Source organism: Bombus flavifrons, chromosome 2, assembly GCF_040668555.2.
Source record: "Bombus flavifrons isolate JBK064 chromosome 2, iyBomFlav1_principal, whole genome shotgun sequence".
NCBI lineage: Eukaryota > Metazoa > Arthropoda > Insecta > Hymenoptera > Apidae > Bombus > Bombus flavifrons.
In genome coordinates this window covers 14828592-14843749 of record NC_138443.1, presented here as the reverse complement: position 1 = coordinate 14843749, position 15158 = coordinate 14828592, and the positions used below count along the sequence as shown (strand labels likewise).

The 15158-nt window shown below is 34.8% G+C and overlaps 3 protein-coding genes across 9 annotated transcripts in view; 2 read left to right on the top strand and 1 right to left on the bottom strand.

The window, feature by feature from the left end:
- Positions 1-3040, top strand: part of rdgA (retinal degeneration A) — a 59725-nt gene extending 56685 nt beyond the window's left edge. For 3 of the 7 annotated variants that reach the window (XM_069132443.1, XM_069132442.1, XM_069132440.1), the window contains one exon: positions 240-3040. The gene's annotated coding sequence lies outside the window, so the exon portion shown is untranslated. Of the gene's footprint in view, positions 1-25 lie in introns of all 7 variants that reach the window. The other 4 variants (XM_069132441.1, XM_069132439.1, XM_069132436.1 and 1 more) reach the window with 2 other exon arrangements.
- LOC138190033 (transmembrane reductase CYB561D2) overlaps positions 1-15158 on the top strand; it is a 148213-nt gene that overhangs the window by 93273 nt on the left and 39782 nt on the right. The gene's annotated exons all lie outside the window — the stretch shown is intronic.
- btv (dynein cytoplasmic heavy chain beethoven) overlaps positions 9999-15158 on the bottom strand; it is a 32617-nt gene continuing 27457 nt past the window's right edge. Inside the window, exons 41-45 of the mRNA XM_069130167.1 lie at positions 14452-14671; positions 12245-12978; positions 11335-11579; positions 10864-11158; positions 9999-10547 (exon numbers count right to left, since the gene is read on the bottom strand). Coding sequence (XP_068986268.1) covers positions 10252-10547; positions 10864-11158; positions 11335-11579; positions 12245-12978; positions 14452-14671 — 1790 coding nt within the window. The 3' untranslated portion in view covers positions 9999-10251. The remainder of the gene's footprint in view (positions 10548-10863; positions 11159-11334; positions 11580-12244; positions 12979-14451; positions 14672-15158) is intronic.

The following is a 15158-nucleotide window of genomic DNA, read 5'->3' as shown; positions in this document are numbered from 1 at the left end:
TCGAACTTCATAAAAACGCCATAAGTAAATTCAGATATATTCGAATTAAAATATTCCAAATTGAAATGCTTTGGTACGAGGTAATTATCGAGTAATAATATTCTTAACTCTTCTATATTGCATTGTTTTTCAGCGTATTTTGATCTGCGAACGAATTATGATAATAAGAATTTAACTTCCCTGCTGCTTACATTTAAATTTATCGCTTAAAATGAAAAATTATATTAAATTCATTCCAGATTTCAGACATTGAAAATACCATCAGACTGATTGTGCAAGCGAATCTTCTAAAGGACAAATACCACCGATATTGCTGCAAAAGGAAAGAAAGGAAATGTCTCTGTCGATGTATCGCTTCTCAAGGGAACCTGTTACTTTGATTTTTCGAAATAAAACCTTTGTAAATACAATCTCCTTATTTTTTATAACAGATCACGCATTTGTAATACACATACGAACTATCAAGTCAAGTAACGAGTAATACGAGTGTTTAAAAAAAAAAAAAAAATCGCGTATTAAAAGAGGAGTCTGGAAGAAGGATATCAAAGAATGTTAAGAATATTGAAAGAACAGTCTACGGACAAATAAAAAGCTATCTAGAAATAAAGGAGCAAGTATCAATAACTGAAATAATTACTTTATATGTAACTTTGTTAAACGATGAAAATATTCGTATTGCTCGTGGAACGATCTTAAACGACTACTTAAACGAAGAGATGAAAAAGTCAATGCCGTTCGACGTTCGCGACTGTGTATCGAGTTTAAGGGAGAACCGGAACCAAGAAGATAATGAGAAACGAGGGACGTTCCCGAAAGTTCAAAAGTTTCCTTCAGATCAAATCGACTTATCGGTATAGATAAACATTTTCACTGATTTCCTCTCGGAAAGTAATTTCCTCTTCGTCGTCGATCATAAAACCGTGTGCCTATCACTCGGTTTTAGTATTATTATTCGTTAGGGGAATAATCGTTCTCGTAATCGCACCAATTACCACGCCCGCGATTAGATTGAAATCGCGACAGGCGAAGCTTTCACGCGAGATCGATCATCAGAACCGTGAAGAAGGACATTGAAGAAGCCATTACTAGTTAATGCATATGAAATGTCGTTTCTCCGGAGTTTCAATTTAATAGGCAATTTCCTCCTATCGTCAATTATTCGATTTCAATGTCAAAGGAAGAAGAAATTTCTTATGAATCGCGTTAGAAATATTTCGAATAAAAATATCCAAATTATGTTTCGTGCGATTCTCTTACATCAGTTTTCGAGAAGATGTTCTAAAAAAGAATATAAACGAAACTTGACATTTGTATAGGATTAAAAAGATATTCTTTACGTATATTTCAATCTTTTAACATACAAATTATCTTAAAGGAAGTTGTAACAACGCCAATTCAACAATCTCTGAATGTTAGAACTAGCAATTCTTATAAATTCCGAACGATGAAGTTAATCGAGAAGGTGCATTGTATCGTGCGAGAATTACTTTCATCGAATATATGTCATTTCGAACAAAGTACGTGTCCTTAAAATGTAATTGGAGAAAGTGACGTTCCGTATGCATCAACCGAAACGAATAAATTCCGCGTAATGAACGAATCGCGAACGTATCACGAGTAGAGCAACCAGAGGAACGAGAGTGACAAAAAGGTGAATAAACGTGAAGAATAAAAAGAGAAAAAGGAACAAAAAAAAAAAGAAAAATAGAGAATGTGAGATGATAATCGGAGTGTGTGCGAGAGTATGAGCGTGTAAAAATGGTGCGGAATTTCCCAAAGAGGAAAAAGAAACACAGTATTGCCTTTCTCAGGGACGCGGCCTTGGCCCGTGAGTTTCATCTTAAGTTCTTAGAGCAATAAATCGGCGACAATCACGGCGTTTCGGGCCGAGTTCGCGTCGCTGAAACATCTTCTCGTCTGTCCCGTGTGTGCGTTTCCACTTCTGTCCTCTACGCTTAGAACGACGACGACGAAACCACGCTGAGCCGCGATTCATGCGAATACTTAACTAATTTCACGCGCTCCACTTAATACAACAGTGCCTGCTCAACTGTCGCAGGTGAGGAACTGAAGAAATCGTGTTGTCGTGAAGTTGTGTAGAGGAAATAAATATATATACTATATGTGTATATATATATGTAATGGTGTAATATTTTGGAAATCAGGCGATCGATTCGTGAAAACTTTAAATTCTATCGAATTTACATATATATATATATATTTTAAAAATTGTTAGTTGTTATTTTTGGGTTTTTCTTTTAAGTGACTTCTTACTAGTGAATGAAATTGGAAACGCGAGTGAAATGCAGGAAAAGTTATCAATTCGAATAGCTGTGTTACGATATGTGGCATAAATCTGCACGAAACTCTTGGAATATCTGTTTTTAACAAAAATTTAGTATCTCACGTAGAATGTGAACTTATAGTTTCACGCGTCTTTTAAATAATATACCAATACACCAATAGATTGCGGATCTTTATGTAAATTCATATTCCTATGAATATAAGTAAAAAAATGGAACATAGAAAATTGTTCTACTTATCAGATATTACAGAGGTATTACTATATTTTGAATATTTTACATATTTTCGAGTGTTACGTGTATTCGGTATAAGGTGTTTGTGCAGTCATAAATTCTCATAAATGCATAAAAATTTCAACGTATTTAGATATTAAATTGAACGATATCGTTCCATATTTCTTAATAGTTGTTTAATTCTTACGAAATTTGAATCAAATGTGACAACTGTCCTAAGACTTTTGAACGGTGGTGTACGTGTAGATATTTGAATTTTGACGAATTAAAGGTACACTTATTTATTACGTATTTGTTCACACACAAAGGTTGTAATAGTAATTATTAAGATAAAATATGACGTAATTTATTTCCGTAATAGTGTTTCCTTTATTATTATTGTGCTATTATTTTAGAATTATCTACGTCCTTATTATAGCATTATTATTTATATTTATATTCTTATTGCCTTATTATTTGTTGTATTATCGATACGAGAATTACCGAATCTGTGAAAATAAGATGTTTCGAAAAATTATTGTCTGTTGAAACTGTGCAAATGTTTTTATCAAAATTATATACAATGTTAGCTTTTATCAAGATAAAAGTATAATCACATATATTTATTTATTTTTAACACACGCGTCTAATATAATTATTTACCATGGCACATTACAAGTCGTTAGTTCTAATATTAATTAATGTTAATAGCGTTAATGTACGTTACGTTACGCGTAATTCGAAATTGTTCAGGATCGCGTTTAACGTTATCTCCACAAAATCCTATTAATTCACTCTGAATTAATCCGACGATCATAAAGTATCCACGTCGATACGAATGAGAAGATAGCTAAATTCTTACTAAAATCTCCCCACGGTCTGTAATTTTATTGAAAGCAATATTAATGCAAGTACGATGCATAGGATGTCGATGCACCTTGACATGCGGCAGTTAAACAGGCTTCGATGTATTTCCGGTCCACGCTCGCAATGTCTCGTCGACTATCGGTGGCGTCGGGATCGATGCATACAAGTGGGTTTTGTCGCGTGGATTTTTCTTTTCGCGTGAGCGAAACTTGCGTTTCAAAAATAGAAAAAGGCGCAACGTTATAATCTCACGACGCGACGGTCAATTTTCGCCTGTTGCGAATTCTCGCGTGTCGCTGATGCATTCGCGAGCATTGCGACATTTAGCTGAAGATAAAATTCGCTCGCCCACATCGGGCTTTAGTCGCGTGAAACTTCGTATTTAACGCTTCGCTAACCCTTTCGTTGCTGCGGGTGATTATAATCATCCAACATCGAGCGCTTTCTAACAAAGGTGACTATAGTTACTCGTAAAAATGTCGTATTAGTCGTTAACTATAATTAATAAAGGAAATTTCATATTTTAGCTGTACTATAATTATTTGATACAGCTGTAAATAATGTTTGACGTAATACTGTTGATCATTAACGTTGATTATAGTCATCCGTTAAAATTTCGGATTATTATAGTCACCGGATAATAATACCAATTGTATTTAGTTAACGACCGTGACTGAACACAGCATAGTTTGATATTTCTGGTTAATACATTCACTGTTATTGACGCTCATGTTGCGCTGATTCAAATATTTGAGTAATCCTGCTGACGCAACCACTGACAGAATAATTTATTTAGGGAGGCAAACAGAGCAGTGGCCAGCGTAACGAAACGAAAGATTATTGCTTGAAATGAAGACATTTGCTATGAGAGAAAAATCCAATTCGAGGAATAGGTCATTGCATTTTGGCAGCAGTGAATATTTCAAGCGAGATTTTCGTCTAGAATTGTACAATTTTTGTATTTTGTTATATTACTTTGATATATATTACGAGTCAAAGGTTTGAGATTATTATGTGTTTCATAGAGTCTAAGAACTTTTAACAATATTAGCTTAGAATATTTTTTAATAATAAATCTGTCGAAACGAAGGAAATTATTATTCGTATCTGCTTTATTTTTACATTAATTTCGAATAAACAAGAAAATTAGAAAATGTTAACTAATTTCAAATTTTTGCCCGATAATGTATATCGTACGGTATGTTTTAATATTTTCCATGATAGATTAAATAATTTATGGAATTTAATTATTCTGACGCATATTTCTTTAGAATTCGTTATGCATTATGTAATACGTTGACTGCTGCCCGATTGTCCTACTATTTGATTAAAAAACAAGTTTGTTTAAACAGACTACAGTTGCATTTAAAAGACTGTATATATATTAGTACGTATGATATTAAGGACATTTATTTAATTTAAATACTTTAATCAATTCACGTTGATGGCAGTCAACGTGTCAATCTCGAATGACTCGAATAAAAGACAAAATTTACGTTGTTAATAATTTATAACGTGTATAAGGTATAGTTCTACTGTTATACTATCGTTATGCAATAACGAACTATCGTATTAATCGTTAATTGCATCCTAACGAAAGGGTTAAAGTGTGAAATTCGTCGACAATGACAAAAGAAAACTACCCCTTGGCTCTTTAACTAACCGATTTGATACATAAAACCCTAATCTTTCACTCAGAAAATTATATGTGTGCAATCCTTTTAGCATCGGATGTTGTATCAATCTTGTCGAATTTCGCTAAATGAATTCGCGTTCTCTAGCTTTTCTCGCAACGAATATAAGCAAATTTTACGCCTATATTTTTTACGATAATAGGTATGCTAATAAAGATACGATAATATATCGATAACCAGTTACATTTGGATGTTTATGCATTTATCAAAAAATTTACAGAATGCACCTAATAATCTGCCATATAGAAAATATTCAAATTAATACTAAAAGATATACAAAAATATGCATTTCTTCAGACGTATTTGCAAGAATGCAAATTTGCGTAAACGTCCACGGTTCGCGTATTAATTAATATTAATAAATCCAATCGAGTGAGGCGACATTACCACAGAGTAATGACGTTACGAACAGCCTTTCCAATTTATCACGCTTTCTTTGAAAGCATTTAACGGGCGCGTTCCTTCGCAAAAATTAATCGCGCGTAACACAGCGAACGAAACTGTATTTCCGTCTGTCTGTTCGTCTAATCTGTCGAAATAGAAAGAGAAGAAAAAGCAAAAACACGGACAGAAAGAAGATAAAAAGAAAATATAGATTAGGAAGCGTGAGCCGATTCTGAAGCGAATCGAAACGGAGCCAGGGGAATGTTTAATCGATTCGCGCGACGATTTTAGCCGGTAGGGTTAACCGTGCGCCACTAATTTAGACTGCAGCTGGTCTGTTTTGACTGCGGCAGAACGGGAAAACAAAAGGGGCACTGTTGTAGCTCGCCGTGCATTGTGAACGTCGACCTAAATACTACGATTTTCCCCTCGGTAACGAGCCGAGCTTAGTCCGTTCGTATTTCATTGTCACGAAAGTTGTTGGGTAGTCTGTTCTATTCCTATATTCTGTCCACGTCAAACGTGGCTGCTTGCCGAAGTTGTGAAAATTCTTTCCGCTGGTACGATCTACGCGAAAGAATCGCAGAAGACTTATTTTAATTTATCTAATCGTCTATGGCTGATCATGATGCTGGTCGATCGTTGAATGACGATTTATTAACAGTCTCGCTGCTATTGACGCGTACGTTGTGTTACTTCGTCCCGTAATTGGTAAGATGGGCTCTGTGAAACCTTAGGAATCGTTATTTTTAACGTCGTATTGTTAACCAACGTATAACTTAATTATCGTCGTATAGGCCACAGGACGCTTAGAACAGGTACAGGCGAATGTTGGAATTACAAAGTTAAATCGACATTAAATTGTCATCTCTGCGTATACTTTTGGGAAAATTGAATTACACGTGTTACGTTTTGGAGATTTTATTACAAACCTATGTTATCGACGCGTATGTGTAGGACAAAGAGGAGTCGCGTAACTTATGGACGGAAGTGCATATACAGGGTGGTTGGTAACTGGTGGTACAAGCAGAAAGGGGGTGATTCTACGCGAAAAAAGAAGTCGAAAATATAGAATAAAAACTTTTTTTTTTTAATTTTTCCATCGAGACAACGATCTACAATGAGATCCGTTATAACGTACAGCACGCGTACCGAGCGAAAATTCAAAGTCGATTTTCTCGAAAACAAAGCCTCAAACGAAACATTTTTATTCTCTATTTTCGACTTCTTTTTTCGCGTAGAATCACCCCCTTTCCATTTGTACCACCAGTTACCAACCACCCTGTATATACAATTCATACCTAAGCACGTTTTGTAAATTTCTGGTCATTTCTGCTAAAATGCTACGCCAGTTATGGATTAATCTTAAGTAATATCGCGACCGCGAATATTACATTTCTTCTTTTATGTATTTTGATAAAGTAACTTCGAAACAAACAATGAATATCGTAGTAGAACAAATATCATTAATATATAATAAAGAAATTTTTAATGGGAAAGAAGAAGGGTAAAATTGTATATGCGGTGATCACACGTCGTTAATAGCAGTGAATATATTAACTGGTTTGTGCTGAATGAATTGAAGATTTTTTCTCGGATTTTCTTTTCTTTTTTGAGTATTAAAGAAGGTTGTTTAAGTTTAATGAAAACTGTGAGTTTGATAGAATTGAATTGATTTAGAGGTAGATACATCTGCATTTTTGTAATCATTGGGACATTTATGGACAATTGAGAAGTTATTGAAACGTATTAAGACTAAATTATTATATTTTAATTCTCAGAGTATAAAGTATTTATATATTCAGTACCGAGGTAAAGGTCTCGTTAATTATGTACAACAACATTGAACGTTCTTCTCTTGTCTATATCCGTCAGGACCCTCGATTCTCTATTTTAATCAATTCTATCATTCGTATTATTATGTTTGTCACTATATTTGTGGATAGACTTCTCAAAATATACTATTTTATTCGTCTCGAGATCTTCTACGATTTACATCACATTATAGTGAGATTGACGCATATTTTCACAAAATTTGTATACGTTTTTCACCATTGTTCTGTACGAATAGAAAATTCTGACCGATTAATAAGTAAACGTTCCCATATACATAAATGTCCTATGAACAGCAGTGTACATATAATAGCAATTAGATTTCTTTATTTCTGATTTCTATAATTATGACGATAAGCTCTATACGGGTGATGATGAACAAGTTTGTAAAGTATGTTTGTACGAGGTTGGAGGATCGAATCACAACTTTGTCAAGTAAAAGTGTTTGGCAATAGACAGCGTTTCGAACCAACGTGATTACAGGAACGATCGTGTAATTTGCAATGACTTCTTTAATTGCTGCTCGCTATTTTCTGAGTCTGTGTAACTCGTACGAGTAACTTCTCATTAGAAGGATGTATCAAGTGATTACTTTATAAGTAATAAAAAGATTTCTGATTCTCGAATCTGTGCTTTTCTCTGTTCTCCTCAACCTTAAACCAATGCTATACCACGATGTTATACTATGTTACATTTTGTCTACGATACCGTGAATAATATTTATTCCACGTGCGTTACAATTAACACGTTCTATTTGCCTGACGAAGAGCAACATATTTCACTTTTTCAAGCGAAGGATGTTTTCTTATGGCGTACTAACTGCCGATTAATCTGCTACACACGATCGGTTTTATTACCCGTACCGAAACACCCTGTATATTTTCAGATTGATTTTAACTTTTATCCGTACAATTACGATAATTGTATCTACTTACAGCGTCAATGAAATTGCAAACTGTTTCATGTAACACGTAATATATGTATTAAGTTGTCCGGAAAGTGTCTTTCTTTCGCAAACGTGTTCTTTACAACAATGTACCTTTATACAAACGTGAAACCAAGTCTGTGAAATGTATTTATCTCAACAGAACAAAATGGATCGTACGTAATTCGACAAAATAATATAAAACAAAAAACATTGTGCGTCTATTATTTCCTCATAAAACGAAAGAAACTTTTCGGACAACCCAATATATTCGTACAAATTTTCCATAACCGATATTTCACACAAATACTCTTATGTATCGCTTTATGCATGTCGAATAAAGTTTATCGAATATTTTATTATCTTGAATCATTTGGTATTTAAAATACCGGATATTTATTCCTTACCGTAGAAATTCAATTATTTAATTTCACTAATTCCCGTTCATTAGTTAACAGCTCTGGCGATTACCCAATCCCACTTCGAATTGAAAGTAGATAAGGACCAAGTTTCGGAAGAGTCAATTGCTTGAAATGGATACGGATCCTCTGGTCAGAGAGATTGCATGTTCCTACGACTTTCCTATGAGAGCTTCCTACGAGAGCTTCCAAACTACTTTTCAATATTAAGTTCGCGTCGTAACTTTGATTTGACCTATCCGACTTCAAGGAAAATTTACAGGCGAACTTTCTCAACTACCATCGAATTATCAATACGGTCGTCGTAAAATCTCGTTCAGTTTCCTGCGTGAGAACGTAATCTTTTACAGCAGAACGGTTTCAAAGTTTGCAAATGTCCTGCATCGATGCTTTACCAAATATTTACCAATGTTTACCAATGTTTTACCAAAGCTGCGATTTTAAGCGGATTCGAATTTGTATAGCTCTTTATGTTTTTGTCAGTTTCCTCTCCTGTTCGCGATTATTCTTCCAGTTAATTATTTCTAAGATTAGTCTGAGATTGCCATTTAACATTTGGAAAATGGTTCTTCACATTTCTTTATCTTTCTTCGTTTTGTAAAGTATATCCTTTGTCAGGATAGAAATCAATACAGGTAAATATATTTACGTCTTTACACAGATTTCCATAGGTAGTTATACATTTAAGATTTTGCGTAACGAATAGCAACGATTGTTCAATTATTTCGAAGCAAAATATTCTCAAACTTGTGATATATACCTCGGAATAAAGTTTAAATTTGTTATCTATGGCCTTTCTGCTGTACGAATTAAATGCAACAAGTTGTATCCGCCGAAACAAGAACCCTCCCTAATTAACCTTCGTTTGTACTCCTTTGTGCTCATCTTGTTAGGAAACTTTCGTTTTTTATGTATTTAACGGGAAGAGTTTCGCTTCGCTTTCATCGTCTTCCTATTATATCAGGAAGCAAAAGTTTTAAGTTGCATAAGACAAGCCTGTTGCCTAGTTAATCGATAATAAGTAAACCTTTGGAGAAATTAATATAAGTTAGTTGAATTTAATTCATTTTCTTACGCGTGGGTAGTAGTTAAGAACGCTGCATTTTTCTGAAAATGAGGAAACTCTGGCGAATAAAACCATTGTACATTGTAAATTCCAGGGCTTTAAATCAAGTGTACGTGAGTTTAAAAGGCTAACTGAATGTACTCGCTACATACGAAACATGCGGAACATGCGTAAACATTCCACAACATAAATTGCGAGCAGAAACAACTCGAGTACTTTTATCAACTTGCAGCATTTTGCAATTGAACTTTCAAAAGCATCGTTCGTATTTATTTCTGTTATTTCGTATCTTTAATTTCTTCATTACAATCCTCGTCTGGAATGTTTCAAATGGGGATAATAATAATTATAATAATAATAATACTAGCACTGTGTACATAATCGTAATATTTCGCTGTGTATATTAATTAAGTCCAATCGTTAAAAGGAATACAGAATAATAAATAACATTTAGTTATTACACAATTATAATATGCAGATCATTCTGCATAATGTATAAATGTACTACCATACTGTTTGTAATTCAAACAGAACCAAGCCACAGGAACTAGATCAATTTTAGATGAAAGGCAACTCCTCGTCGTAACCAGTTACTATGTTCCTCTCTAGGACATCCAACCGGAAGCGAGCAAATTAATACATCCCTTTGAGAATTCGCATAAACTGGAACATTAAGAATATCTTCCGCGTCGCTGCTTCCTGAACGGCCGCCCACTGTTTTGTTTCTCGCCTTATCCCCGGTATAATTTTCTGGTAAGAACGCAATTTGACAATTCGGTGCAGTAGCAACGGAAGCCGCGTTCGCGTCCACATCCTTCAGGTTACCATCTTCTATCAAAGCTCCTAAATATAAAATATTTCGTATCATTTATTAAAAATTCGCGTCACTTCGATTCCCTTTTTGATATTTTCTACTTTCTACTATCAATTTGTACTTCGCATTACGTTTGCTATTAGAATTATAGTTTTTCCATTCTTATATTAAAAGTATACATTATACGACACGTAATTTCGTATAAATTAATCTAGGAATCTATCTAAGAAGTTTTGAAATTTGAAATTCTGAAATTTTTTTTCAAGCAGTGAAAGATACTTTAGGAAATTCTGCGTATTGTTAGTTGATGGTGTTAACTAATGATCATTAGACGAATCAAATTACCAGATATCAATAGTCCTTCGATGACTAACGATATCTTCCAGTCGTCGTTCCGTCGATTTTCAAACCAGTTGACGCAAAGTCGAAGATTCTCCATAGGTTGACGTGTTTCACGCGCGGTGTGCTGTTTGAGAACAGTCAGAAACGCTCGTGGTCTTGCCAATCGCGATATATCGACAACAGACCAAGAGATGGTCAAAATGGAATTTAAAGTTTGATAATTGCACAACAACCCTTTAACGAAAGGCAAAGCTTCCTTTGGGCCATATTTCCAGTTTTCCATCCAGTGTATGGGAGTCTAGAAATTAGTCAGACAAATGTTCGTAATTGTATGAGTCTTTCGAACCTTCTAAATGCAAGATAAAAATCGAAAATAATAGCAAAGTAATAAAAGATTTAATGACTCAACGATTGATAGATATTCGTAGTTAGTTTCGTAAGATTAATTTGAAATTTTAAGAAATTTGTTTGAACCTTAGTGTCCTCGAGGCGCAGGTTTTCCACGTCAACGCGAATAGCATTCAACGTCTTCTTGGTCAGATTTATTTCATCGATAAAGAAATTTTCCAATGGATTCTTATTTTCGTTGTGTTCGCTAGTCGTTGACGATCCAAAGATCAAGATGTGGCGGTCGATTAGTTCCTTCAAATCCCTCTGAATTTTTGTTTCCGTCTTTTTGCTGCTCTTGTCGTTACTGACGGACGCTTTGATTAAAATTCCTGTCGATAATTAACAAACTTATAGCCACTTCGTAAATTACATTTCTATAGAAAAGGATGAGAGATTTCAGTTACGGAATGATTGTTCTTGTTAGCCCTGTATTGAATTCTCGAAAAGAGAACAAAAATTCCAACAAAACAAATTGTCTTCGTTTCTTAGTCATCCCAGTTGTATTATGTTGTCCGAAAAGCTTCTTTCGTTTTATAAGGAAATAATAGACGCACAATGTTCTTTGTTTCATATTAGTTTATTGAATTATGCACGAATATAATAATAGAAATATAACGAAATGGATCATACCTAATTCAATAAAATAATATAAAACAGAAATTCTTGTTCATCTATTATCATCTTATGAAACGAAAGAAACTTTTCGGACAACCTAATATCATTTTCTACTCCCCATCGAAACTATCATGAGCCCTAATAGCTAGACTGCGGATATTTGCGTAAATTCATATCTTCGCGAATGCAATTTAATGTAGAAGATAGAAACTTTACAAATGACTGTCTTACTAAATAATATACTTAATGAATAAATTCCGGGTTTATTTATATATTTTATCACGTAATATACATTCCGTGCAGTTTTGCATTCTTGACTCTCCCATAGACACGTAAGAACCCGCAGTCTACTACTAATATTTGCTGATAAAAACTAAACCTTTCAAATGCGTCAGCGCAGCCTCGGCAGCAGTCCTCTCCCAAGCTCTATGCGCGTTCGCAGGCAATCCAAAGCATTCTTTAGGCGAATCATTATCCGGAACATGTTCCAACGCCTTAGCTGCCTCCTCGAACGAGCCATGAACCACCCTGAGAACGTCAGCCAGCTTTCTACGACCGTCGAACACCTCAGAAGTCCAAACGTCGCCAACGATCGAGCACAACGCTCTCATATCGTAATCATCCTGAAGGCGACCACCGTAAATCGCTACGTCCAACAATCCTCTGCCAGTTTGCCAGTTTCCATCCTTATCTTTACTCTTCGTCGACTCTATTTCTCTCACTACTAATTCATATGCTGCTTCGAGATCCGATTCGTTCCATTCGTATGATCGGATCCAACCTTGAGGCACGAATTTTCGTCGTTCTTGAAGTGTTGCGTGCAACCACGACAACAACAGGCTGCCAGGAACGTTCACGTTCTTGTGCTTTTGACAAAGCTGTTGCAGTGATCGTTTTACGTTCCTCTTAACACCTTCCGGTGGCTCGTAAGCGAGTTTTAAACAGAGAGCCGCGAGACTAGGGTAGAATCCCAGGCATTGTTCGGTGGTTAACCAAATCCTTGCAGCGGGATTTTTGTTGCTGGTGCACATGGGTGATCTGAGAAGGCTCTCCAGTCTGGGAAGCCAGTTGAGAGCCAGATGTAAATTGCTGAGCAGTATCCAGCCTCCGTTCCTGTTTCATCAACAGATCGGTCGACTTAATCTTTTGTTAATTGAACTTTTTCATAATGACGTTTGATTATTAGGTGAAATTATATCGTTAAACTACGTGGTGTACGTATTCGTTGCGAGATTTCTTAACTTTCGGTTACGCGCTTAAAATTTACTAATTGACATGAAAGTATGCAGGAAGAGTTGAAGATCGAGGATTTCCTTTTTCATTGAAAAGTTGACACTTTTTAAAAATTATCGCTGAAGCTTATTATACAGCACAAAGATGGACAAGGTAAGGTGTTTGTTTGGAAGCAAGAATAGGAAATTTCGCACGCTATATTCAGAGAGGGGAGCAGTAAATAACACGAAGGTTGATAATTTAATCGCAATGTATACGCTACGCACGTAAACAATATCGAATTACGTGATGGAGGTACGTAAACAAAGTCCATAGCTGATTTAGTACGCCATCGTGAAGACTATGGCCTCAAGCCAAAACATTGCAGCTTTCCTACAGTAGGTTGGCGAAGATAACGAGGCTGCACAAAGACATTGTTTAACATATGTGAACGGAAGTTAGATCCGAAAGTTGAAAATCTCGAGTCGTTGAAGCATCGTATTATGGATTTATCGTTTAATAATGAAGTTAATCATTGAAATAATCTAAGACTGTATCAGCCATTCTGTTTTCTGCAAGAGGATACATCTGTTTTATCGCATGACAAACGTTTTGATTTCGAAAAGTATTTGAAGTAACGTCTGTTATTAAATATCGAACATTAATATCGAATTTTTTATTCAATATAACCAGAAAGCGGATAAAACTTTCCTCTGAAACACGTTCCAAACGACATTTATCGTTTCAAGTATTAAATATGAATCTTGATCTCTTTCACGTAACAAGGGACATAATTAAACTTACAAAATTTTTGCTTCTGAACGCTTCGTAAAAAGCTACGCTTTAAATATCAGATATAGCTAAATAAGTAACAATTAAGAAAACAAAATTTCTTTTTGGAATAATTTTCGAATGACACTTCTTCAAATACTCGATATAAAATTGTATCATTTGATATGCAGAAAGTATGATGTTTCGAGGACAAAATATCTTTTTTTTTTATCATGATGACATAAATTCATAAAATCCATGAAGCTGGAAATTTATTGTTGAAGTGGTCACCACTTATAAGAAAACTCTACATCTGGTCTTTTTAGTTTCTCAAGCACTGAAGCCATCGACAGCGCGTAGACAAAAGACTGCGACGAAGTCAGACCATAAACAGTAGACAGGCGACGTTGGCTTCGGGGTTTTCAGTTATTGGGTAACACAGCTAGCGTGCGACTCTGGACCAGCTCAAATTGTATTCTTATTTATAATTACACTTATACTTAAATATATTTTCTGCCTTACAATTTATCCACTAGTTTTCTCTGATTACACATCGAATAACCTCAACATTTATATTTCATAAAGTTAAGAAAAGCGCATTACCGACAAGCACTCTCGAGTGCGAGTTCAGCCTGAGCAACTTGACCCTGTCCAAGAGATACTTCGACGAATCCTGTGGCTGATGCAACGTGATTATTCGCTAATGCTGCTAGCTCTGAACCGGGATCAGCTCCCGGTGATAGAAGCAACAACACAGGATATGTACTTTCGTTTTCAGCTACTTTCCTCAAGGACCAGTGCGGTGGTGCTAAATTTTTCACACCTTTCCGAACGAAAATTATATGGAGAATCAGAAGGTAAGCAAAAATATATATATCTGTAAACTTTTAAACGCATGATTATTCGAAATATAAAAGCGCATTGAGTGTGAAATTGTCAAAAACTTGTAGAAAAATAATAATATTAGTATATTTTTACTTTAAAAAAAGATATATATAGAAGATATAAGAAAATGAAATAGTTCAATAATATAATAAGCCAATGGCTTATCTGTACATTTATATGTTAGTAGTATAATATTAAACGTATTTGCGATATGATGAAATAAGAATGCGTTGGCAAATGGCAACACTAAGTCTTAATACTAAGTAGGTAATCGGCTTCTTCTCATTAATACTTTTACGATTAAATTACTCTTTTGAATAAATTATAATTTTTTAAATTTTCCTCTTTCTAAAAAAAGAAAGATTTTGAAATAATTATATCCCTTCCGGTTTTATCACAAGGTTGTTGTGAAATTTCCATATAAT